The sequence below is a fragment of the Schistocerca gregaria genome, chromosome 6, assembly GCF_023897955.1.
Source record: "Schistocerca gregaria isolate iqSchGreg1 chromosome 6, iqSchGreg1.2, whole genome shotgun sequence".
Classification (NCBI taxonomy): domain Eukaryota; kingdom Metazoa; phylum Arthropoda; class Insecta; order Orthoptera; family Acrididae; genus Schistocerca; species Schistocerca gregaria.
In genome coordinates this window covers 502,054,791-502,080,719 of record NC_064925.1, presented here as the reverse complement: position 1 = coordinate 502,080,719, position 25,929 = coordinate 502,054,791, and the positions used below count along the sequence as shown (strand labels likewise).

Below are 25,929 nucleotides of genomic sequence, written 5' to 3'. Positions count from 1 at the left end.
CATCACACACATCCAAGCCCGAGGCATACCCCAAATCCTGAATCATTTCAGTGACACTCTTTCACCTATTTCGCGATGGTATAAAACGTGCGCTCTTCTTTGAACTCTCTCGATGTACTCCGTCAATCCTATCTGGTAAGGATGACACACCGCGCAGCGGTATTCTAAAAGAGGACGGGCAAGAGTAGTGTAGCACTCTCTTTAGTAGATATGTTCCTTTTCTGAAGTGTCTAGGCAATAAAACGAAGTCTTTGGTTAGACTTCCCCCGCAACATTTTCTGTGTGCTTCAAAACTATGTAGATTTTCCGCCTAGGTAACTGCGCGATCAACGCGGGTCATTGTTAATCGAAGGGGCTCGGGTTCGATTCCCGGCGGGGTAGGAGATTCTCTCCACTCGGGGACTGGGTGTTGTGTTCTCCTTACGTTCGTATCGTCGTAACACATTATAATCTTGAGATATGTTGGTGGGCGAATTAAAAAAGGTACGAGGACGGGCAGCATCAGGCGTTCCTGCAGAATATCGTGCATTGTTGCACAATAATGAACTACCGTAGGGAACTGGTAGACGGTAGAAGCATATCCACAACACTTGCATGCTGATGGAACCAACCGTAACAAATCAAGCTGCTCGCTTCTGAATTGCTTCACTGTCTTCTTTCAATCCAGCAGCACTCATGAATAGATCGCACTAGCGTCCTATATGCGGTCTTCTTTGCAAAGAACCATGCTTTCCTAAAATTCTCCCAACAAACAGAAGTCGACCATTCACCCTCCCTACCACAAACTTCACATGCTCGTCCCTTTTCGTATTGCTTCGTAACGTTACGCCCAGATATTTAAACGGCGTGACTGTGCCAAGAGGACACTGCTAATGCCATATCCAAAAATTATGGGTTTGTTTTACCTATTCATCCTCAAATCTACATTAAGAGCCAGCTGGTGTTCGCCACACCATCCAGAAATTCTGTCTAGGTCATCTTGCACCAACCTACAGTCACGACAGCATCATCAGCAAACAACCGCAGATTGCTGCCCACGCTGTCTGCCAGATCACTTATGTATATAGAAATTAGCAACGGTCCTGCCACACTTCACTGGAACGCTCCTGATGTTACCCGTGTCATGGCATTAGACTTCTAACACGAACACACATTAAAAAAACCTTATAGAAACGTGAAGAGCGGGTAGTGGACCATGTGTAAAGAAAAAAAATTGTGGCTCACTAACAGGAAATGAGAGAGTCAAGTACCGTTCTCCCGGAGTGCGCACAAAATGGAGTTGTGTTAGGTGTTTATTTTCCCTATATCTGCTGTTCGGTTAAAAATATTCTTGCTCGATACATATAGTCCGACATTTTGGGCTACTGTGACACTGCACTGCAAGTACCTTTTCTGTTCTTTCAACAAGCCGCTCATCAGATCCTTACATAGTTTTCTATGTACGTTCGTGTTACCAGTGGATTTTCTTGATTTAATTTGTTGAGGCTTCACACACTGTTGTGGGCTTGAATCCATATGTCCGGATCATCTTGATTAATTGAAGTACTTAGCGGTTTATTAGCTTCTTGGGTTCCTCGTTCTGAGCTACTAAACTCTTATAACTTAAGTAGGTGAGTACAGTTTTCTCATCTTTTTTTAAAAAAATTGGTATTGGCAGACATTTTGGTGTTGTTACTTTTTCATAAATCGTTGCTATGTAGATATCACCTGAGGGTGTGGTTTTAAGTGGCACCAAACCGTTTGTGATCTGATAATAAAAATAAAGATTAAATACAGCTGAAATGGCCTTTTGATCGCCAAGGTATGAGAAAAAGCATATAGGCTTCAGCGTAGCTTTTTCGAGCTTTGTAATATTGTTTGGCGGCAAGGTTCCACGACTTGTTAGCAGTACGAATAGCTAGACCAGTGTATGCTTCACTGCCGTGGCATAGAATTTTAAGAAAATTTCATGGCAGCCCGACAAACATAAAATGGTATGTACACTGATGTCCAAAATTAAAGCAACAGACCGCTATTTTCCAGTCACGTGGCTACTTCACGACATAACCGTACAAACGTATATGTCAGTAGCATCGTGTTCTGCACGGAGGATGGCTTTCCGGTTCAACGGACAACCATACCAACCATGGCGTCAGGGCACCTATCAATCGGAGTCGTGTTTGATGGGTAGTCCTTCGTCCGCAGTCGCTGTGTACACAGCCATAGATCGTCCAGTGTGGAGCAGAGAAGATGCCTATCAGACTCTGCGGTGGAGAACCATAAGAAGAATGGGAGGAAGACAGGCGCAAACTGATGTGGTCCGGTGGCTTAACGCGAATCGTTCTCTTGTTTTTCGGATGTGGTGACAGTTTATATAGACCTGAAATATATCGCGAAGACCAGGGCAGGGCAAACCACACGTAACATCAGAAACAGAGGACAGTTATTTGGCTATAAGGACACGATTGTACTGCCTTAGTACTGCACGGCAGCTGGCATACGACCTGGCGGCATTCACTGGACTTGTACCGATGCAAACGGTGACAGAAGGCTTCAGTGACCTTTATTGTCGGAGGCCTGCTGTATGTGCACCTCTGACGCGTCTTCACTGTAGGGAACGTCTAGAGATGGAGCTGTAAACATGCCACTGGGAAAATCGAACAGTGGGCCTATTTTTTTTTCACAAATATGCCCCGATTTGCTCTGAAGAGCGGTTCTCCATGGATTCCCATCTGGAGGAAACGTGGAAAGAGATCGATATCGAGGAAGGTCCCTAATGGTGTGAGCAGGGACCATGTTGACCACTCTTAACACTTCTTCATGAAACTGTACGGTTGAATCGGCGAGGTTTAAATGCTGTCAGGTGTCGTGAAGAGGTCTTGGGACCTCATGTTGCGAGGTGCTGTGGCCCCAGACTTTGTATTGATGGACGATAATGCTCGACCTCATGGAGCACGGGTGGTCGATGTTTTCTTGGAAACTGGAGAATTGCCACACGACTGGCCTGCTCGCTCTCCGGATTTGAAACCCATGGAGCACATGTGGGATACGGGTTTCATTACGTCAGCATCCACCACCTACTCCCAAGACGTGCGAGCAGCTCTGCGAGAAGAAAGGGCGTTATTGCCTCAATGTACATAGTGATAGACATCCCTGGGGTTGTGAAGCAGTCGAATGGGTTGAAGGCCGGCCGGAGTGGCGGTGCGGTTCTAGGCGATGCAGTCTGGAACCGAGAGACCGCTACGGTCACAGGTTCGAATCCTGCCTCGGCCAAGGATATGTGTTATGTCCTTAGGTAGGTTTAATTAGTTCTAAGCTCTACGCGACTGATGACCTCAGAAGTTAAGTCGCATAGTGCTGAGAGCCAATGGGTTGAAAATAAATAAATCGCGAGGTCCTGATGGGATTCCAATTCGGTTTTACAGAGAGTACTCTATTGCATTGCCTCCTTACTTTGCTTGCATTTATCGCGAATCTCTTGCCCAACTTAAAGTCCCGAGCGACTGGAAAAAAGCGCAGGAGACGCATGTATATAAGAAGGGTAGAAGGACTGATCCTCAATATTACAGACCAATATCCTTAACATCGGATTGTAGCAGAATTCTCGAATCTATTCTCAGTTCGAATGTAATGAATTTCCTTGAGACATAGACGTTGCTAGCCATGCATCAGCACGGCTTTAGAAAGCATCGTTCCTGCGAAACGCAACTCACAATTTTTTCACCTGGTATCTTGCGAACCATGGATGAAGGGCATCAGACGGATGCCATATTCCTTGACTTTAGGAAAGCGTTTGACTCTGTACCCCACTGTAGACTCCTATCTAAGGTAAGAGCATATGAGATTGGTTCCCAAATATGTGAGTGGCTCGAAGACTTCTTAAGTAATAGAACCCAGTACGTTGGTGAGTGTTCATCGGAGGTGAGGGTATCATCTGGAGAGCCCCAGGAAAGTGTGGTAGATCCGCTGTTGTTTTCTATCTACATAAGTGATCTTTTGTATAGGGTGGATAGCAATGCCCGGCTGTTTGCTGACGATGCTGTGGTCTACAGGAAGGTGTCGTCGATGAGTGACTGTAGGAGGATACAAGATGACTTGGACAGGATTTCTGATTGGTGTGAAGAATGACAGCTAACTCTAAATGTAGATAAACCTAAATTAATGCAGATGAATAACAAAAAGAATCCCGTAATGTTTGCATACTCCATTAGTAGTGTAGCGCTTGACACAGTCACGTCGATTAAACATTTGGGCTTAACATTGCAGACCGATATGAAGTGGGACAAGCATGTAATAGCAGTTGTGGGGAAGGCGAATAGTCGTCTTCGGTTCATTGGTAGGATTTTGGGAAGATGTCGTTCATCTGTAAAGGAGACCGCTTATAAAACGGTAATACGACCTATTCTTGAATGCTTCTCGAGCGTTAGGGATCCCCAACAGGTCGGATTGAGGGAGTACATAGAAGCAATTCAGAGGCGGGCTGCAAGATTTGTTACTCGTAGGTTTGATCATCATGCGAGTGTCACGGAAGTGCTTTAGGAACTCGGGTGGGAGTCTGTGGAGGAATGGAGACTTTTTTTTCATGAATCGCTACTGAGGAAATTTAGAGAACCAGCATTTTACTGCCGCCAACTTATATTTCACGGAAAGACCACAAAGATAAGATAAGGGAGATTAAGGCTCGTACAGAGCCATATAGGCAGTCATTTTTCCCTCTTTCTGTTTGGGAGTGGAACAGGGAGAGAAGCTGCTAGTTGTTGTAAGAGGTACCCTTCACCACGCATGGTGGATTGCGGAGTATGTATGTAGATGTAGAATATGAGATTGATGACATCATTCAAAGCAGGTCCAATCGTTGCCAGGCATGTATTGCTGCCAGAGGTGATCACACCGCATAGTGAACACTTAATCACTTGTCGAAATGTACGGATTGACATTAAGAACATTAATGTCTACCGTTATGCACGCTGCAGTTGTTTGCACTCCGAATTGTTTACTATCACATGTTTTCATTGTTTTGGGGCAAAAGAAACGCAGCCTTGTAAAATTTCGGTTTTTTGCTTTAATTTTGGACACCAGAGTGATTCTTAAGACTTGACCATGGACCTGTTGACGTCTTGAGGTCTCGGGTATTAAGTCTGATTTCAGCGCTGTTCCTTCCCGATACTTCAACAACGTAGCCGCTTATGAAGAGAACGACGCACGTTATCGAAATATCGTGCAAAACGACGTTGATATCTCGCAGAATACCCGATACCTCAAGATGTCGTGGAAAGGCGTGTTCGGAGGTCCGTCAGGCGGCGGCACGTGTACCTGGTGTAGGGCAGCGTGCGCAGCGGCCGACCCGCCGTGGAAGGAACGGGCGTCCTCGAGGGAGCGGCACTTGTCGAGCAGGTCGGCGCGCTGGTGGCCGTGGCGCACGTGCAGGTGGTGGTGGTGGCTGCTGCGGCGGCGCTGCACCTGCAGCTGGTACTGCTGCTGCAGCAGCTGCGCGAAGCTGGCGCTGCTCTTGCGCCGGCTGTCGAGCGCCGTCAGGCTGCAGGCGGGCACGACGCGGTGCGGGAAGCGCGGCGACCCCCTGGCTCGCTCGCGGAACGGCAGGTTGGGCTGCGAGTGCTGGTGGTGGATGCCGGCGCGCGGCCGCGGCGACGCCCCGGCGCTGGCGCGCCGCAGCGCCTCCTTGGACAGCACGCACGGGCTGCCTGCGGACAGAGGGGGTCGCTCGACGCGGGGTACCGACACTCGCGCTTCAAGTCCGTTCGTCGCAGACCCGTCAATCCACTTCTTGGTGCGGCTTTAGACTCCTCATTATAGTTGCCAGTAAGTAGGAGCTACGTCTAAACGCAGGAGGCCGGCCAGCCACTAGAAGTATAATCTCCGCACAGTATAACCAATTTTCTCAACTGCTGTCATTACGTGGGCAACGGCTTTGCCGCAGTGGATACACTGCTCACCGAAGTTAAGCGCTGTCGGGCGTGGCCGGCGCTTGGATGGGTGACCATCCAGGCCGCCATGCGCTGTTGCCATTTTTCGAGGTGCACTCAGCCTAGTGTTGCCAATTGAAGATCTACACGACCGAATAATAACGGCTTCGGTCAAGAATACAAAAAAAAAGTTCAAATGTGTGTGAAATCTTGTGGGACTTAACTGCTAAGGTCACTAGTCCCTAAGCTTACACACTACTTAACCTAAATTCTCCTAAGACAAACACACACACCCATGCCCGAAGAAGGAGTCGAACCTCCGCCGGGACCAGAAGCAACAATACCATCATAACGACCAGGAGAGGGAGTGCTGTCCCCACGCCCCTCCTAACCGCATCCTCCACTGAGGATGACACGGCGGTCAGGTGGTCCCGGTAGGTCACTCGTGGCCTGAAGACAGAGTGCTGTCATTACGTGAGAGGATAACATGGAGTTGGCCGGTGTGGGGAAGCGGTTTTAGGCGCTTCAGTCTGGAACCGCGCGGCAGCTACAATCGCAGGTTCGAATCCTGCCTCGGGCAAGGATGTATGTGATGTCCTTAGGTTAGTTGGGTTTAAGTAGTTGAAGTTCTAACGGACTGATGACCTCAGATGGTCAGTCCCATAGTGCTGAGAGCCTACCATTTGATAACATGGAGTGTGACTACCAAAGATAGCGCTGGACATGGTGGTTTCTGCAGAAGAAGAGTGTAAACACTGTGAGTATTCACAGTCGATTGGTGGCACTTGCAACATGACTACTCTCGTCCCCCATATGGGCAGGAAAACAATGACTGCCGTCGCTGAAATGGAGTTCTAGGTACTGCCACACCCATTGCATTTTCTTTATTTGGCCTCTGCTGATTTGGGGCTATGAAGAAACCTCTGCAGATACCGGGTTATCAAAAAGTCAGTATACATTTGAAAACTGTATAAATCACGGAATAATGTAGATAGAGAGGTACAAATTCACACTCATGCTTGGAATGACATGGGGTTTCATTACAACCAAAAATATAAAAAAGTTCCAAAAATGTCCAACAGATGGCGCTTCATCTGATCAGAATAGCAATAATTAGCATAACAAATTAAGACAAAGCAAAGATGATGTTCTTTACAGGAAATGCTCAATATGTCCACCATCATTGCTCAACAATAGCTGTGGTCGAGGAATAATGTTATGAACAGCACTGTAAAGCATGTCGGGAGTTATCGTGAGGCATTGGCGTCGGATGTTGTCTTTCAGCATCCCTAGAGATGTCGGTCGAACACGATACACTTGCGACTTCAGGTAACGCCAAAGCCAATTATCGCACGAACTGAGGTCTGGTGACTTGGGAGGCCAAGCAGAAAAAAAAGTGGCGGCTGAGCACACGATCATCAACAAACGATGCACGCAAGAGATCTTTCATGCGTCTAGCAGTATGGGGTGGAGCGTCATCCCGCATATACATCGTACGTTCCAGCAGGTGTTTATCAGCCAGGCTGGGGATGATGTGATTCTGTAACATATCGGCGTACCTTTCACCCGTCACGGTAGCAGTTAGAAACCAGAATCAGGCATTTCCTCGAAGAAAAAAGGCCAGATAACGGTAAATGTGGTAAATCTAACCCATAACGTCACTTTCTCGTCGTGCAATGGAGTTTAAACGACAGTTCTAGGGTTTTTTGTAGCCCAAATTCTGCAGATGTGGGCGTTGACAGACCCATGGAGCGTGAAATGAGCTTAGTTGGTCCACAACACGTTACTCAACCAAACGTCGTCTTCCGCCATCTTTTGAAACGCCCACACAGCTAACGACCTCCATTTCACTAAATCGCCAGGTAACAGTTCATGATGCCTATGGATTTTGTACGGATAGCATCGGAGGATACGCCTAAGTAACAACCAAACAGTAGTGTACGGAATGCCGGTGCGACGTGCGACTGGACGAGCGCTGACTTCCACGTGCATAGACGAACCCGCTACAGTCTCCATTTCTTCCTGAACTGTCTCAGCAGCATTACGCCTTGTGTTCGGTCGACCACTACGGGGTCTATCATCTAAACAGGCTTCGAACTTCGAAATCATTCTCGCCACAGCTGCATTTTCAACGGACCTTTACTCGTTCGAATCCGCTTCCTATGGCGATAGGATCGTAACGCTGAACTAGCACATGCCCCATTCTGATAATACAGCTTTACTAAAAGCGCCTTTTCAGGTAACGTCAACATGCTGCGACTGCTGGTGCATCTGATTCTGTCTCTCATTACAGCTCCTTTTATACACGACTGTCATGTACAGTCACTGACGATTTGCTGTCCAGCGCCATCTGTCGGACATTTTGTGAACTATGTTTATTTTATTTATTTGTTTTTTATTATTTTTTTGCTCTAATGAAACCCGATGTCATTCCAAGCATGTGTGTCAATTTTTACCTCTCTATCTACATTATTCCGTGATTTATTAAGTTTTAAAATTTATACTAACTTTTTGATCACCCGGTACATTATTTTGTGGACTTCCAGGAACTGCAAGCAACCACCCTGCAGTGAGTATGGCAGACTCCAGAAAAGTGGTTCGAAGAGGGACGGAAGAAGATTAAGGGGCCTTGACGGGGGAATGAGGTGGGTGTGGCAGTACCTGGAACACCATTTCACTGACGGCAGTTGTGGCTTTCCGGTTCGTATCGGGACTAGTGATGTGGCATTGCAACAACATTTTTCGTGGCGTTCTACACTTTCTACATATTACTACCGATTCCCTGTGAACATTCGCACTGTTTATACCCTCCTTCCAAGGAAAATACGTCTTTCAGCGCTGTCCTTGATGATCACACTCTATGTTGTCCACTGGTGTAATGACAGCGGTGGGGAAAATTTCATGTACTGTGCAGGGATTACCCTTCCACTGTCATGTATGGTTAGACTAAAGTACTAGATACTTGCAACACTAATGATTAATCAAATGAAGAACGGTCACTCATGGGAAAACAATAAAATGTGAATCAGTACAGAACACCACTCTTAGATCAGCCCAGTGGATGTAGATGGCAGTTTACTACAGAACTCCGGTTTCAGTGGAAGTCTAACACAGAAGAGCTCCAGCGCCATCTCTCGGGAAATAACACACAAAAGTATTTAGAGCAATAGAAGGCACACGTTTCACCACAGTTGTGACATCTTCAGTGGTTTCTTATAAAAGACATAGCGGAAGTCAAGATGAAGGATTTGATGTAAGACACTTGAAGTCTATTACGTCGGGAAACTATCTCATGATGACACCTCACTAAATTTTAGTGTCATCTCGCCCTCGAATACCACCGACTTTCTTAACACCAGTTAACATTATTAAGTTGACCTTTCCTGTAAGGGTAATGAATGAAAAAGACTTTTCGTCATATTACGCGAATACTGCTTACATTTCCAATTCGATTTCTATTTAACCTTTACAAGCACAGTTGTCTCGTAGTAAGAAGGCCAAGAGAAACATTTATTTGTTAATTTTACACCGTTACAATTCAAGAATTGTAAGGCAAATTTACGCAAACGTCAATTTTACAGTTCTTGTGCTCATGAGTGATACGGCGGTGTATGATTTCGAGAGGATATTGAAAATCTTGCGTGCCGCTAATGCCATGTAGCTTTCGGTGGCTTTTGGAGGCCGATATGAGGCTATTTCACGACTTGATAGCTCACAAGTGTCTTGTATCAAATTATTCGCCTAGACTTCTCCTGCAACACTGTCGCACGCTTAAACAATAATTGTCTACACCCTGCATACATACAAATTTTGTGTAGGTAAGAAATATCTTGACACTAGATTTTGTTGTTGTTTAGATTACATACAAACTATACCTTTCTTATTTTTTAATTTTACATTATGTGTACCCTTTGGCTTCCAGAAGGGTATACATAATGTAAAGAAAATGCGTATGTAAACAAAAAAAACAACGAAATCTGGCCTCAAAATATTCCTAACGTATATAAACATTGTATGAATGTATTTAGAAACAATAAAAGAAAAGAAACACACTGGAAATGCCCAAGCTGTGGTATATCATGTTTGGAGATTAAACAAAACAAAAAAACTGCGATCTTACAATTAGTTATTATTTTCTGCAAGAGCGGAAGCAGAGCTTCAAGTTATATTATGATAACGCATGTAAGTAGGCTGTTTAGGTTTTTGTGTTAGTAACGCCACGTAGAGCTCTGTATGAAAATCATTGTCTGCGCTGTGTGCAATCTGTGGTTGGTTGGCATTGTTGAAATATTCGCTATTGTAGTGTTTGGCAGCGCGTAGCGTTACATAGTTGGAGGTGAGCCGTCAGTAGTGGTGGATGTGGGGAGAGAGATCGCAGAATTTTGACAGCTGACGATCTGGACGTGTGTCCGTCCAAAAAAGGAAATTTGTAAGACTGGATGTCATTAAGTGAACACTATTAAGGTAAATACAGTGTTTGTTCTCCATCAAAATTTGCTAATATGCCCATCTGTAGTTAGTGCCTTCAGTAGTTAGAATCTTTTATTTAGCTGGCAGTATTGGCGCTCGCTGTATTGCAGTAGTTTGAGTAACGAAGATTTTTGTGAGGTAAGTGATTCATGTAAAGGTATAGGTCATTGTTAGTCGGGGCCATTCTTTTGTAGAGATTATTGAAAGTCAGATTGCGTTGCGATATATAAATTATAAATTATATAATTACAAATGACTGTGCTGGTAAACCTCTTACGTTATTTGATTTTCAAACAGATGAGCAAAACTGAACGTACAATATATCAGTTTAGTGTTGATCAGAATAAGTAAAGAGATTAACGTCTGAGTATGTTCAGTTTTGCTCATTTCTCTGAAAATCAAATAACGTAAGAGGTTTACCAGCACAGTCATTTATAATTCTCCAAAGGGGACGTTCCACGCGTACGTGACGTTTCCCAGTGGAGTATGAGAACATATCCGTGGTTCGTCCGCTGTTATTGATTCCACCAATTTTCATGATATTTGTCAAGGTGTAAGCGTTCTGACCAGAATCGAAAAACAGTAATGCATTTTACAATGACTATACCACGTGAAGATCACAGGGTTGGTTGACTGGCTCTTACGAATACACAGATGACGAAAGCTGAAATACTATTGGAGGTTACAGCCGGAGTGTCACCACGATCCTTTGGGAAATGAGTTTAGATACGAGGCTGCTATGTGTCTTTCATCACTAATACCACACCACATACAACACATACTTACGTGGACTAGATCCCGTGTCAACTGGGACGTTCAGTGACGTTCTTTGAGTCTTGGTTCTTTTACGTATAAATTTCTCTTGTCAACTGGGACGTTCAGTGGTATTCTCTGAGTTTCAGTTCTTTTTCGCATACATTTCTCTATTGTAGAAGAATGGTTGGGATTCCACTGGTTTGAGAAAAATACGGTAAACAGATGATGAAGACATGGAGTAAGTGTAGCACACTGTCAAGACAGCCATGACAGAGCAGCGAATAAAGTGCTGGATACGGAGAGGAAACAGGGAGAAGATGGATTAATGAGGAATGCGAAGATGTAGTTAAGAGAAGGAAGAAAGAATATGAGTGAAATGAGCTCACAGGATTTAAGACAAAATTTGTGGAATTCAAAACAGTCTCTGATTACAATTTTTCTTTTATCTTATGACCTGTTTCAATCCATATGATCAATATCGGTTATGTCTGTCTTCCTAAGTTAGTAAACGAAATACACAAAATTTTGCCGTCAACATAGATAGCATAAAATAGGTAAAAATTTCAAAATACAGCAAGATAAAGAAAATCAAGTGCCCTGTAGCGGGCCGCCATACATTTCCATTTATCACGATAAGTTTTTTACATTGCACGTTTCAGTATTTCGGAAAGGGTGTAAGCAATTGTCATATTGCTGGCTTGGTCGCGGAGTATCTTCGCGAGCGGCTGCGTTTTGCAGGGTCGAGCACGGGGCACGGAGCTGTTATGCTGTGCTGTCGGTAGTTCTAGATGTAAAAGGCATTGTTATGGAGGTTCAAGTATTGCTACAAGTGGTATTACAGTGAAGTAATGAGATACGGAGGTGGATTCAGTGGAAAGGGTCGCTAAGAAGTATTTAAATATTGCCGGCCGCGGTGGTCTCGCGGTTCTAGGCGCGCAGTCCGGAACCGTGCGACTGCTACGGTCGCAGGATGTGTGTGATGTCCTTAGGTTAGTTAGGTTTAAGTAGTTCTAAGTTCTAGGGGACTGATGACCACAGCAGTTAAGTCCCATAGTGCTCAGAGCCATTTGAACCATTTAAATACACTCCTCGAAATGGAAAAAAGAAGACATTGACATCGGTGTGTCAGACCCACCATACTTGCTCCGGACACTGCGAGAGGGCTGTACAAGCAATTATCACACGCACGGCACAGCGGACACACCAGGAACCGCGGTATTGGCCGTCGAATGGCGCTAGCTGCGCAGCATTTGTGCACCGCCGCCGTCAGTGTCAGCCAGTTTGCCGTGGCATACGGAGCTCCATCGCAGTCTTTAACACTGGTAGCATGCCGCGACAGCGTGGACGTGAACCGTATGTGCAGTTGACGGACTTTAAGCGAGGGCGTATAGTGGGCATGCGGGAGGCCGGGTGGACGTACCGCCGAATTGCTCAACACGTGGGGCGTGAGGTCTCCACAGTACATCGATGTTGTCGCCAGTGGTCGGCGGAAGGTGCACGTGCCCGTCGACCTGGGACCGGACCGCAGCGACGCACGGATGCACGCCAAGACCGTAGGATCCTACGCAGTGCCGTAGGGGACCGCACCGCCACTTCCCAGCAAATTAGGGACACTGTTGCTCCTGGGGTATCCGCGAGGACCATTCGCAACACTCTCCATGAAGCTGGGCTATGGTCCCGCACACCGTTAGGCCGTCTTCCGCTCACGCCCCAACATCGTGCAGCCCGCCTCCAGTGGTGTCGCGACAGGCGTGAATGGAGGGACGAATGTAGACGTGTCGTCTTCAGCGATGAGAGTCGCTTCTGCCTTGGTGCCAATGATGGTCGTATGCGTGTTTGGCGCTGTGCAGGTGAACGCCACAATCAGGACTGCATACGACCGAGGCACACAGGGCCAACACCCGGCATCATGGTGTGGGGAGCGGTCTCCTACACTGGCCGTACACCTCTGGTGATCGTCAAGGGGACACTGAATAGGGCACGGTACATCCAAACCGTCATCGAACCCATCGTTCTACCATTCCTAGACCGGCAAGGGAACTTGCTGTTCCAACAGGACAATGCACGTCCGCATGTATCCCGTGCCACCCAACGTGCTCTAGAAGGTGTAAGTCAACTACCCTGGCCAGCAAGATCTCCGGATCTGTCCCCCATTGAGCATGTTTGTGACTGGATGAAGCGTCGTCTCACGCGGTCTGCACGTCCAGCACGAACGCTGGTCCAACTGAGGCGCCAGGTGGAAATGGCATGGCAAGCCGTTCCACAGGACTACATCCAGCATCTCTACGGTCGTCTCCATGGGAGAATAGCAGCCTGCATTGCTGCGAAAGGTCGATATACACTGTACTAGTGCCGATATTGTGCATGCTCTGTAGCCTGTGTCTATGTGCCTGTGGTTCTGTCAGTGTGATCATGTGATGTATCTGACCCCAGGAATGTGTCAATAAAGTTTCCCCTTCCTGGGACAATGAATTCACGGTGTTCTTATTTCAATTTCCAGGAGTGTAGTTGTTCATACCAGGCGTAGGACAGAGTTCAGTACTGAGTAGCTCCCCTAATTCCGCTTGCATGTTTAGACACATAATTTCAGGCAATCCAACAGCAGTTTGCAGCAGAACAATACGACCACCGTGTGAGTATCAGGTACGTGGGGTGGACAGGGCGTACGGTCAAGAAGCGGCAGCGAGATTCCAGTTTAAGGGACGCCGCAATTAGTACCCCCGCGCGTGTTACAAGGGTGTCACTGGTATCATTTAATGTCTCTGCATTTCTTTGATTTCACCCCGAATAATTGTACACATTTCAGTTCAGTGAAATTTGATCTTCTGGCATTGTAACATACGATTACCAGTATTCTTCGAACTAAGACGCTAATATTTATCATAATTCAATACAAGTTGGTAAGCCTTCAGTGAACACAAGGAAAACCTAATGTTTTCCTGCGATATTTCGGGTTTTCTTGCTCTTAGAGATGAAAGGTGTGGTTTCGGATGTTCAACTGAGTTTTTGGTCCCGATTTTCTCCCTGATATTCCGACGACTGACCCAATAGTCTTCTCAAGGCGCTGTGTTTTGACTTATTAAGCTCACTCACTACTTGGACACCGACCAGGCAGTGAGTGCGCATGGTAAATCATCTCGCAGCTCCTTGATAAGACGACTGGTTCTGTCCTCCGAATATCGTGCTGAAAATCGGGGTCTTGAACTCTCTTGAAGACCCGAAAGCATACAAAAATATTTGGGTAGCACTTAGCTTTCTACTGCGAGTACACGGTGCAAGGTTTTGGGGCAGGGCAGCAGGGCACGCACCTACGGGGCCGCCGTCCAGGTCCCTGGAGAGACACATGCCGAGAGAGAACTTTCGGCGACCCACGTCGGCGTCGTCGGCATCGTCGTTGGAGGTGACGCTGATGATGGGCCCGCTGCCGCCCGTGGCTATGCCGGCACTGCTCAGCTTCTTCAGGGGGTGCAGCTCGCGCGATGACGCCGGCACCATCTGCAACCGCGACCAGTCCTGCCGTGGTGTGAGCTGCCAGCGGTAGGTACAGTGTCCAGCGAAACTCATTTATAACGATATAATCGAGGCTGTCCAAATTCACTAGAGTCAAAATTGTGCAATAGGAAGAGGATTAAACATAGTGCATTCAAATAATGAACTAAATGGAGGAAATAAACATTCAGTTTGATAGCCTCCCCTCCAACCCCGATTCCTCGAGGATTAGGAAAAACAGCTCCGTTTTCAGAGGAGCCATTATTTCACCCATCACAAGGTTTATGACGCCTTATCTCCTGAACTACGTTTCGTCCAATGATATACACTACTGGCCATTAAAATTGCGACACCAAGAAGATGTGCCGATGATAAACGGGTATTCAGTGGACAAATATATTATACTACAACTGACATGTGATTACATTTTCACGCAATTTTGGTGCATGGATCCTGAGAAATGAGTACCCCGAACAACCACCCCTGGCCGTAATAACGGCCTTGATACGCCTGGGCATTGAGTCAAACAGAGCTTGGATGGCGTGTACATGTACAGCTGCCCATGCAACCTCAACACGATACCACAGTTCATCAAGAGTAGTGACTGGCGTATTGTGACATGCCAGTTGCTCGGCCACCATTGAGTAGACGTTTTAATTAGTGAGAGATCTGCAGAATGTGCTGGCCAGGGTAGCAGTCGAATATTTCCTGTATCCAGAAAGGCCCGTACAGGACCTGCAACATGAGGTCGTGCATTATCCTGCTGAAATGAAGGGTTTCGCAGGGATCGAATGAAGGGTACAGCCACGGGTCGTAACACATCTGAAATGTAACGTCCACAGTTCAAAGTGCCGTCAAAGCGAATAAGAGGTGGCCGAGACGAATAACCAATGGCACCCCATACCATCACGTCGTGTGATACGCCAGTTTGGCGATGACGAATACACGCTTCCAATGTGCGTTCACCGCGATGTCGTCAAACACGGATGTGACCATCATGATGCTGTAAGCAGAACCTTGATTGATCCGAGAAAACGACGTTTTGCCATTCGTGCACCCAGGTTCGTCGTTGAGTACACCATCGCAGGCGCTCCTGTCTGTGATGCAGCGTCAAGGGTAACCGCAACCATGGTCTCCGAGCTGATAGTCCACGCTGCTGCGAACGTCGTCGTTTCATCAGACGTTTTCAATGGAGAATGTGCTGGCCAGGGCAGCGGTCGAACATTTTCTGTATCCAGAAAGGCCCGTACAGGACCTGCAACATGCGGTCGTGCCTTATCCTGCTGAAACGTAGGGTTTCGCAGCGATCGAATCAAGGTTAGAGCCACGGGTCGCAACACATCTGAAACGTAACGTCCACTGTTCAAAGTTCATTGAATGCGAGCAACAGTTGACCGAGACGTGTAACCAATGACACCCCATAGCATCACGCCAGGTAATACGCCAGTATGGCGATGACGCATTCACGCTTCCAATGTGCGTTCACCGGGATGTCGCCAAACACATGATGCTGTAAACAGAACGTGGATTTATCCGAAAAGATGACGTTTTGCCATTCGTGCACCCAGGTTCTTCGTTGAGTACACCATAGCAGGCGCTCCTGTCTGTGATGCAGCGTCAAGAGTAACCGCAGCCGTGGTCTCCGAGCTGATAGCCCACGCTGCTGCAAACGTCATCGAACTGTTCGTACAGATGGTTGTTGTCTTGCAAACGTCCCCATCTGTTGACTCAGGGATCTTGACGTGGCTGCACGATCCGTTACAGCCATGCGGATAAGATGCCTGTCATCTCGACTGCTAGTGATACGAGGCCGTTGGGATCCAACACGGCGTTCCGTGTTACCCTCCTGTACCCACCGATTCCATATTCTGCTAACAGTCATTGCATCTCGACCAACTCGAGCAGCAATGTCGCGATACGATAAACCGCAATCGCAAACCTTTATCGAAGTCGGAAACTTGATGGTACGCATTTCTCCTCCTTACACGAGGCATCACAACAATGTTTCACAAGGCAACTGCTGTTCATGTATGAGAAATCGGTTGGAAACTTTCCTCATGTCAGCATGATGTAGGTGTCGCTACCGGCGCCAACCTTGTGTGAATGATCTGAAAAGCTAATAATTTGCATATCACAGCATTTTCTTCCCGTCATTTAAATTTCGCGTCTGTAGCACGTCATCTTCGTGGTGTAGCAATTTTAATGGCCAGTATTGTACATGTAAAACAAACAGTATATTACTTCCAAATTTGGACGTAGGTTAGTTGCAAATAAGCTGGGCAACAGTAACGCCAGACAGAGCGGTAGACGAGTTTACTTCCAGCTCTCCTTAAGCTGGCTTCTCCTAACCAAGGTTCCCTACCTCAAAGTGTACAGTGGAGCATTCTCTGTGACCTGTTACATTTGAGCACGCGCTCACGGAAACATCCTGTATAACAGACGTCAAAAACTTCCCGTCTGAGGGCGTTGCTGCAGTGTACACACTGATCAGACAGAACTTTATGACCAACTACCTAACGGCCGTATACCTTTGGCACGGGTAACATCGGAAAAACGTTGTGGCATGAAACCAATGACGCCTTGGTATGTCTCTGGAGGGAGTCGACGCCACATCAGCACACACACACACACACACACACACACACACACACACACACACACACACACACACACACACAATCATCTAATTCCCGTAAATTCCGAGGAAGGGGACCATGAGCCCTGACGCTGCTACGATCAATCACACCACAGATGTGTTCTATCGGGTTTAGATCTGGCCAGTTGGGGCCAACTGGAAATCGAGATTGTCTTCCTCGAACCAGTCCATCACATTCCTGGCTTTGTGACATGTCGCATTATATTGCTGAAAAATAAAAATGACATTGCCGTTGGGAAACATGGTTGTCATCAAGGGATCTACGTGGTCTGCAGACAGTTTATGATACTCCTTGGCCATGCCCATCTTGGTGCTTTGAACGAGCTCCACTCGACCCACGGATCACGAATGCCCACGTAAACTTTCCCCAGAGCATAACGGAGCCACCGCCAGCTTGTCTCTGTCCCGCAGGAAAGGCGTGAAGGAGTTGCTTCTCTAGAAGACGACGGATTCGCTTCCTCCCATAGGAATGATGAAGAAGGTATCGGCATTCATCAGACGACGCAACGCTGTGCCACTGCGCCAACGTCCAGTGTCGATGGTCACGCACACACTTCAGTCGTAGTTCCCGATGTAGTGCTGTTAACATTGGCAAACGCATGAGTCGTCAGCTGCGGAGGCCCATCGTTACGAGCGGTTGGTGCACTGTGTGTTCAGACATACTTGTGCTCTACCCAGACTTAAAGGGCTGGTCAGCCAGACCGACGACGTATGGATGTAGTTCCATCTTGGTTTCGCCACGTGTTGAAGACACACACCATAGCATCCCTCGAACACCAGTCAAGACGTGGAGTTTCCGAAATGCTCGTGCCGAGCCTCCAGTCCATCACAATCTGCCCTGGGTGAAACTCAAATAGGTGGCGCGTCTACCCATTCTACACACGTACAGCGTGATCACTGATACTATATGCATCGTGCCTTGTCAATGAATCGTGCCTCAGTCAATCCTCGTTGTGACGCTGCTGTCGTCTGGACGGGCTTATATCGATAGTAGCTCCGTGGTCATAACTTTCTGGCTGATCAGTGTATGCAACACAGCGCCACCCCGACACTGATGCACAGGGTGTACCACCCAAACGTAGCAGAGCAGACATTGCGGAAATGAGAAGTGCTATCGATGTGTGGTTTTCGCAGAAGTGACTGGTGGTCAGGGGCTAGTAATGTTAGCCAACCAACAGATTGTAATAAAACTTAGAAAGTGATTTTTTGAGCAAACATACACTTTTTAAGTGGGACAGTGCTGTTACCATTGACAAACTAATAGTAGGGTAAATCAGAATGGCAGTGGTATTTGTTGCAGGATTTTAGTGTGAGTCGTTTGCAAGATATCGTATTTTGAAGAGCTCCCACACGACACTTGTACAATACTTGTGGTATCTCACACTAAAGAACAAAACTAGATCTACGGCTTCTTTAAGGTGGCGAGGCAACTGACCATCGCACGTTGTGTGATGACAGCGGCCGCAGCAACGCACAGTTCCAGTCTGGTACGGAAGACTGCTGCTTACGTACTAGCATTTCTGCGGAGATGTGCATACAGGCTTTGCAGTAATTCGTCGCTGCTTATAATTGGGATGCAAATGTTTTTGAAGATAGCTTCTTTCAGCTTTCCTCACAGAAAAAAGCCTACAGGCGTCAAATCCGGGGAACGGGCTGGCCAAGGTACAGGTCCTCTGCGTGCATTCCAACGATTTGCAAGCAATTCGTGAAGACATGCAGCAGCAATTCGTGCACTATGGGCTGGATAGCCATCACGTTGGCACCACAAGTTCTTCAAAGTCTACAGAGGAACATATTGTACAATCAGTGGAAGACCGTCTGTTAGGAGGCTGCGATACATGTGTTCTGTCTGTGAAAAACGGAACTGTGAATTGATTGTTCACTATCCCACATCACACGATCATATTCCGTGGACGCTTACGTTCCAGCTGAAGAAGCCAACGGGGATTGTCAACAAACCAATAGTGCATGTTTCTGCGTTCTACCTGACTGGTAAATGTGGCATCCTTACTGAACTAGATAAATGATACATGTGGAGTATCCTGGCTTAGTGCACATGTACAGAAAGTGACAAATTTCTCATAAACGTTCCTATGCAGCTCTCGATTGATAGAGCGGTGATGAGGATGGAACTCATGTCGATAGAGAATGCGTAGGAAACTTGCTGACTCATGCCACTTCCGCGTGCGATAGTGCAGGAGCTAACGTGTGGATCAACTGCAGCAGCAGCAAGAACATTAATTTCCCTCTCTTCTGCTTGTTTCCTTCTGTTATTCTTTCTAGCTGTTACACTACCTCTTTCACCTACCTCGTTGAAGGGAATGATTAATAACTGCCGAGATGACTGACGTCTATTGGAATATCTTGCCACATATACCATACAAGAACGAACTGCATTTTTCCTAGACTCTCCATATACTATGAACATGTCGGCTTTTTCTGCATTGGTAAATCTCATCGTCCACTCACAACCTATTCCTTGAGCCATCACACGCTAACTGACTGTCAAGTCGCTCTGCATTCAAAGACAACACAATCACACTGTAAGCAAACCTAACAAAATCGTACCTAGCCACTACGTATGTTGAGTGTGAGAACTATTAACAACGCGATATCTCGTAAAGGACGCGCCCTAGAATCCTGCAACAGACACCTTTGGCATCCTAACTTACCCTATCTTTATACAGTTAACGTCAACAGGCATTTTTCCACGACTGAAAATGTAAATATGCACAAAAATACACTTTCTAACTATTATTACAATCTGTTGATTGACTAACAATACGAGCCCCTGACTACCAATCTATTTCGCGAAAACTGCACATCAATAGTACTTTCCATTTCCTCAATAATTGCGGTCGACTTCTGGTGATTCACTCTGTACAAGCACCGACATGCAGACTAGGGATTAGTGAGGCATTCGTGTTTTTCCGAAGTGTGTGTGGTAAATTCGAAAATTTGAAATATGACGATGTTATTACCTAATGCACCTAAACAGGGCTGAGGTGCTGTTATTCTTTTCTTGGTTGCCGAAGGACAAACGCCGGACACATCCATCGGAGGATGTAGAACGTTTATGAAGCAGAACGCATGTCGAAAACGACCATTGTGGAATGGTGTGCATAGTTCGTTTCTGGTCGGGATTCGACGCAACCCTCTGGTCGGTCCGGTAGGCCAGAATCAGCTGGAAGACTCGATCACCAGACTCATAGACGTGAGGCCTCCACATGCGAATGGCACGACTTCGGCCCCTTAAAATAGGCCTTGAAGTTTCGACGATTTCTGTCGGACGAATATGTGCGTCAGGCACTTATGGACTTCTCCACGCAGCAGGACACAATCTGATATTATCAGCCCGATGCGTCGGTGGAATGATATCTCAATGCCCACGGCGATTGTGCCTGATTAGTACGGTCTTCGATCACCTCATATAAATTTGATCTTACATTCTTACATTCACTGGTATATGTTGATATTGTCTGCAAAGCGAGTTTCGAATTGAGTTAGGAAGTAAGAGCTGATAAATAAAAACGTCATCGTTACGTCTGACGTCGAAGTTTTACCGTACGAACAGCGAAAATTTAGTAGGCTAACTGCTTTTCCTTTCGTTATATAGGGTGTTTCCGTAAGAGGGTGCAAAAATTTAACAGGATATAGAGAATGGTCCACTGAACAATTTGACGTAGGGAACATGAGGCCGGAGAAGCCAGATTTTGGAGATAAGAGGAATAAAATCACATTAACATAACATTAAACCACATTACGGTCTACTTTTTTATTCACACAGCTTGCCGTTAACTGCAAATAATATCACTGACCCAGTGAACATACCATTTGTACTGTGTCTGACAAAATGTTCTGAAACTGATAGCCATAAAACTCATTGCGAGCATGATATTGGCGAACAAGACTCTGACGCATCCTGAGAAATATCCCTTGCGTGTTTCGAGTCACATCACAGGTAGCTACAATTCAGGCAGCTAATTCCATCTTACTATCCACTGCGGTCTAATACACAAGTGACTTTAGATAACCTCATAGGAAATAACCAAGGAGGAGTCAGGCCAGGTGACCTCGTAGGCTAGGGAATAGGACCTCCCCTTGGAATCCAGCGACCAGGAAATATTGTACCGGTACTGTACCATCGTACTGTACTGTATGTCTCTGAACCGCAGTCAGTAAGGAATGGGTCTGTCGTTGTTTCATAGCACGTTTTGTCATCGGGCAATGTAAATTCTATACACCAGAGCCACACGTAAAGTAAACAAAACCTGCATCATGACTGTCTAGTCATCAGGCTCGTCCTCTTTGTTTCCTTGCAGGAAATAAAGAATGTACATGTAAATAAACATCACAGTATGCATAAACTTGTACTGATGTCAGTTGTAAATAATTTGGAAAACAGAAATGCTACACAAAGCGGTAGACAGGTTTACTACCAAATCTCCGTACGCTGGCTCATCCCACCCCAGGTGTCTGCCTTAAATTGGTCAGTGAAGCATACTGTGTATCCCATTACATTTTTGCACGCTCTTACGGAAACACCCTGTATTGCGGGGGGTGTCAGCGAGAAAAGGACTCGACAAAGTTTAAAATGATGTACCAACTTGGTCTGATGTCGCTAAGTGCTTTCATTATCAGATACTGGATGAATACGATGTGTATATCTTGCGCGCCGCGAGTTACATTGACTCAAGAGATATAAAAAATTTCTGCCTTTACCACTAGTCTCATTTAAAGTATGATTACACTTCTGAAAGCGCAGATTATGACAAAATTTCAAATTCCGTCAATAATTATGTAAAATACTGAAAAAAAAAATTTTGTTGCCCCTGGAAGCCATTATGCGGCAACCTGCAAGCTTGCAGAGCAATGCAAACATTATGAAGCTGGAGTATCATCCATTATGTAGCGTAATCGATTAACAGGCTTGAAGTCTGGGTTCAAATTTATTTTGCACTGTTGGTGGCTCATATTATACGTGATAGCTCCTGCACCAGCACTTTTCAAGCAATATCCTCAGTAGTTCACATTCCACAATCACGTTCGCGGATGCTTCGTGGTGTTTGTTCCCCCACACGAAGCGATACTATCTCCTCAAGCTCTACAGTGCGAGCAACATTTTGTCGAAAACTATAATGAAGCCTTTATAGCTTGAAAGTCACAGTCTCTCGAAAGTTTCTATTTACGGTGATACATTTCTTAAAAAAGGATGACACCTATTAGGAAACTTTGCACATTAATTCGGCTTATCGGGTTCCACACCCTGCTGTGCTGCATATTACATGCATGCCTGAAGTTCCTAGCCGGCCGCGGTGGTCTAGCGGTTCTAGGCGCTCAGTCTGGAACCGCGCAACTGCTACCGTCGCAGGTTCGAATCCTGCCTCGGGCATGGATGTGTGTGATGTCCTTAGGTTAGTTAGGTTTAAGTAGTTCTAAGTTCTAGGGGACTGATGACCACAGATGTTAAGTCCTATAGTGCTCAGAGCCATTTGAACCTGAATTTCCTGTAACGACGCCCCGTCTTTGATAACAGTCATAAGCTACAAACAGAGCCAGTTCCTCGGCGACGGATGTATCACAGATCATTGTGCATAACTTTTTTAAGACAGTCGTCATCTGCGATGTGGTAGGCAGTTGATTGTTTTGTAACAAAAGCAATTTACAAACATGAGCCTCACGCGCATTCTCCATTTAATACCGTTGCTTATTTCCACCACTGGCTCTTTATCTCAGAACACTCAGTTAAAGAAGCCTTACGGTGTATATAATTTGGACACTAAAAACATTACACGGAATGAGACCTTATTCCTTACTGTCGTAGTTGCAAGTAATCAACTATGCCACCAGAGCTGACGAACTGAGATAAGTAGTAAAAACTGCTGATAAGTATGAAGAGTAGAAACTCACTGAGCAGGTTTAAGTGGACAACTAAAATAATTAAAAATACAACACTATGTTTGCAGCCATAGTGAGCTAACACTGTAGGCAGACTATTTGGGAGTGTTCACACTCCTAAATTCTTCCTGATCTGCAGACAGTGGTACTGGCGAAGAGAAAGCGTTTCAAAGAAATACATCAGGCTATGGCATGAGGGCCCTGAAGATGACTATGACAATTCCAAAACCGGTCATGTGTGTAATTATACACCGCCCGTCGAGAAAGTTCCGAGGCTGATTTTGTTCCTGACGTATAAGCTAAGTCAGCACGGTAACTACGCCGGCAACTTGAACTTACAACTGTAAGCATCAGACGTTCATTCGACCAATAATTTGTCAGCAGGCAGTATTCATTAATGGACGTGGGCCCATAGTGTGTCAACTTCGCTTTATCAGAAATCGCAATCGAGCAGTATCTCTAAATCAAAGGCTATTCCGCACAGTTCTGACACCCGAACAAAATGATGTGAGGACGCCTTCTGCGACCTGACAGAAATGAAAATCGCTGACAGTTCTTTTCTATAAAAAAAGTCATCACGGGTGACGAGATGTGGTGTTATCAATAAGAGCTTGCTACAAAACTACAAAATGCAGAGATTAACACGAATGGAAAACGCTTTGGTGACATAACTGACAATGAAACTAGTATGACGCTCTTGTTGAACAACATCCCTAGGAAGGACTCTTCCAGCAGTCTCAGATGGTTATATGAATGTTCTGTGCGTTGTACTTAGCTGGCAGGAGACATGTACAACACCTGAAGCTATAGAACCATCATCTTAACGTTTCTGAAGTTTTGTTCTTAAGCAACTTATGAATCATTTTGGGCTGACAGGGTATTTTGTGATTGTGTCTAAATATGAGAAGAGTAGGTCCATACCGGTTTTTGAATATCAGTACTCAGCAGTGAGAGTCCAGTGCATTCATCACTATGCCATCAAACCCGGTACCATCTACTGTTCACCCAGGGTTGTCGTGACTTATCGAATTCACTGCGCAGTTTGGAAACCAAATCACAACCAGTAACTTTTGCTGAAGTCGTCAGGTGGCAGACCAGCGTCTAAATTGAAATTACAGAAAAACTAAGCCTACAAGCTAGGCACTTTTACATGGCCCACCCACGTTACTGATGTCACCACGTATGTTCGACGTCAACATGCTATAGCCACTCACAGACGGCATATGGCAACAATAGCAGTGGAGGGGGAACTCGGAAATCATTGCAGTTTTCGTTGTAATACGGAAACGGAGCGATTTATCTCACGTTTCGATGACACGGGTGAAGGCTGCTGCGGAGAAAGTAAATTGTTACGTAACTGGCAGCCCTGATGAACTAAGGGACTACCAACAGTGTCTCCTCGATGACCGCTCACCGTGCGTTGCTGTGTATGAACCTCCGCAACAGATTCCTGGTTCATACACCCTTGGTGACTGCTATTCATCTGCGACAAAAGTTGGAATTTTCACGCCAGTAGAACTGAAAGTCCATTGAGTGGCGTCAGGTGGCCCTTTCTCATGAATCACATTTTATGTTAAATCGGACAGATGGTCGTTGGCCTTACAACGTGAAACGTCAGAAACAAACCACCCTGCAACCAGGGTGACTATGTAGGCATGCAAATTGTTTTCCCTCGGCACGATGGCATCTATAAATGGGACAACTCAACGTGTCACACAGGTCACAGTGTACGTGCATGGTTCGAAGAGCAGCAGTATGAGTTTACCATACTCCCTTGGTCTGTAGACACCATGGATTTCAACCATAATCGGAAATCTGTAAGAACAGCTCGATCGGGCTGTTCGCGCCATGGATTGTCAACAGCGAAACATAGCGCATCTGGCCTCTGGGCTGGACTCATCATAGCTCCAAATCCCTGTCAGTACCTTCCATAACCTCACTGGTGTTCTTCCTACAAGTCCCGCGCTGCAAAAGGTGGTTATTAAATACTTTGACAGCTGGTCACATTAATGTGACTGGACAGTGTCTTTCTCTATCGCCTGGAGTTTGTGCTTGTAATGATCTCGTAGGACCAGTGCCGAGGGCACCAGCATGCCCACATTATCTATAGCGTCCACTTCAATATCAGTCTTGGGCAGGAATACAAAAAACTCTGAAACGAATATTTTCATCTCCGACGCAATCACCGACTACAGCAGCCCAAATTAGCGCGGCCATTCTGGACACAGACTGGCCTATTGAGAGCGATCGCTCTACGTGTTATCCTGAGCTAATGGCTTCATCTGAATGCGGTGCGGAGCAGCTTGGGGTCAGCCCACCGCTCTTCCAGCCGCTTGTGACTTTTCAGACCTTAGTGCCGCTACTTCTTGCTTAAGTAGCTCGTCAATTGGCGTACCGAAGCTGAGTGGGTTCCGTTATGTCCCTGGCTGTAACGGTAATTTAATCCTAGTCCTCCACTCGGCAGTAGCCACACTGACAGCTTGACAGCTACGGAAGCGGACGACAGAAGTCCATCTGGGACAAGTCAGGACATCAGCGCAGCACCTTTCGGCGTGACGGCATTCAGACGCCCACCTCTTACGATGTGAAGCTTACAAAGCTCATGAAACCAGATGCTTCGCTGGCTCTGAGCCTCATCACCTTTCAATTGTTTTCTTTCCACTAAACACCTGATAAGAGAAGGAAATCTGTAGTCAGTAAATTCTAACGTAGAGTAAGAATATGAATGCAAAGTAAAGTGGGACTAGTCTGTGAAGG

The 25,929-nt window shown here is 46.2% G+C and overlaps 1 protein-coding gene across 1 annotated transcript in view; it reads right to left on the bottom strand.

Annotated features, from left to right (window-relative positions):
- The window catches only part of LOC126278518 (uncharacterized), an 867,389-nt gene that overhangs the window by 7,851 nt on the left and 833,609 nt on the right, over positions 1–25,929 (bottom strand). The window contains exons 19-20 of the mRNA XM_049978683.1: positions 14,438–14,624; positions 5,293–5,681 (exon numbers count right to left, since the gene is read on the bottom strand). Coding sequence (XP_049834640.1) covers positions 5,293–5,681; positions 14,438–14,624 — 576 coding nt within the window. The remainder of the gene's footprint in view (positions 1–5,292; positions 5,682–14,437; positions 14,625–25,929) is intronic.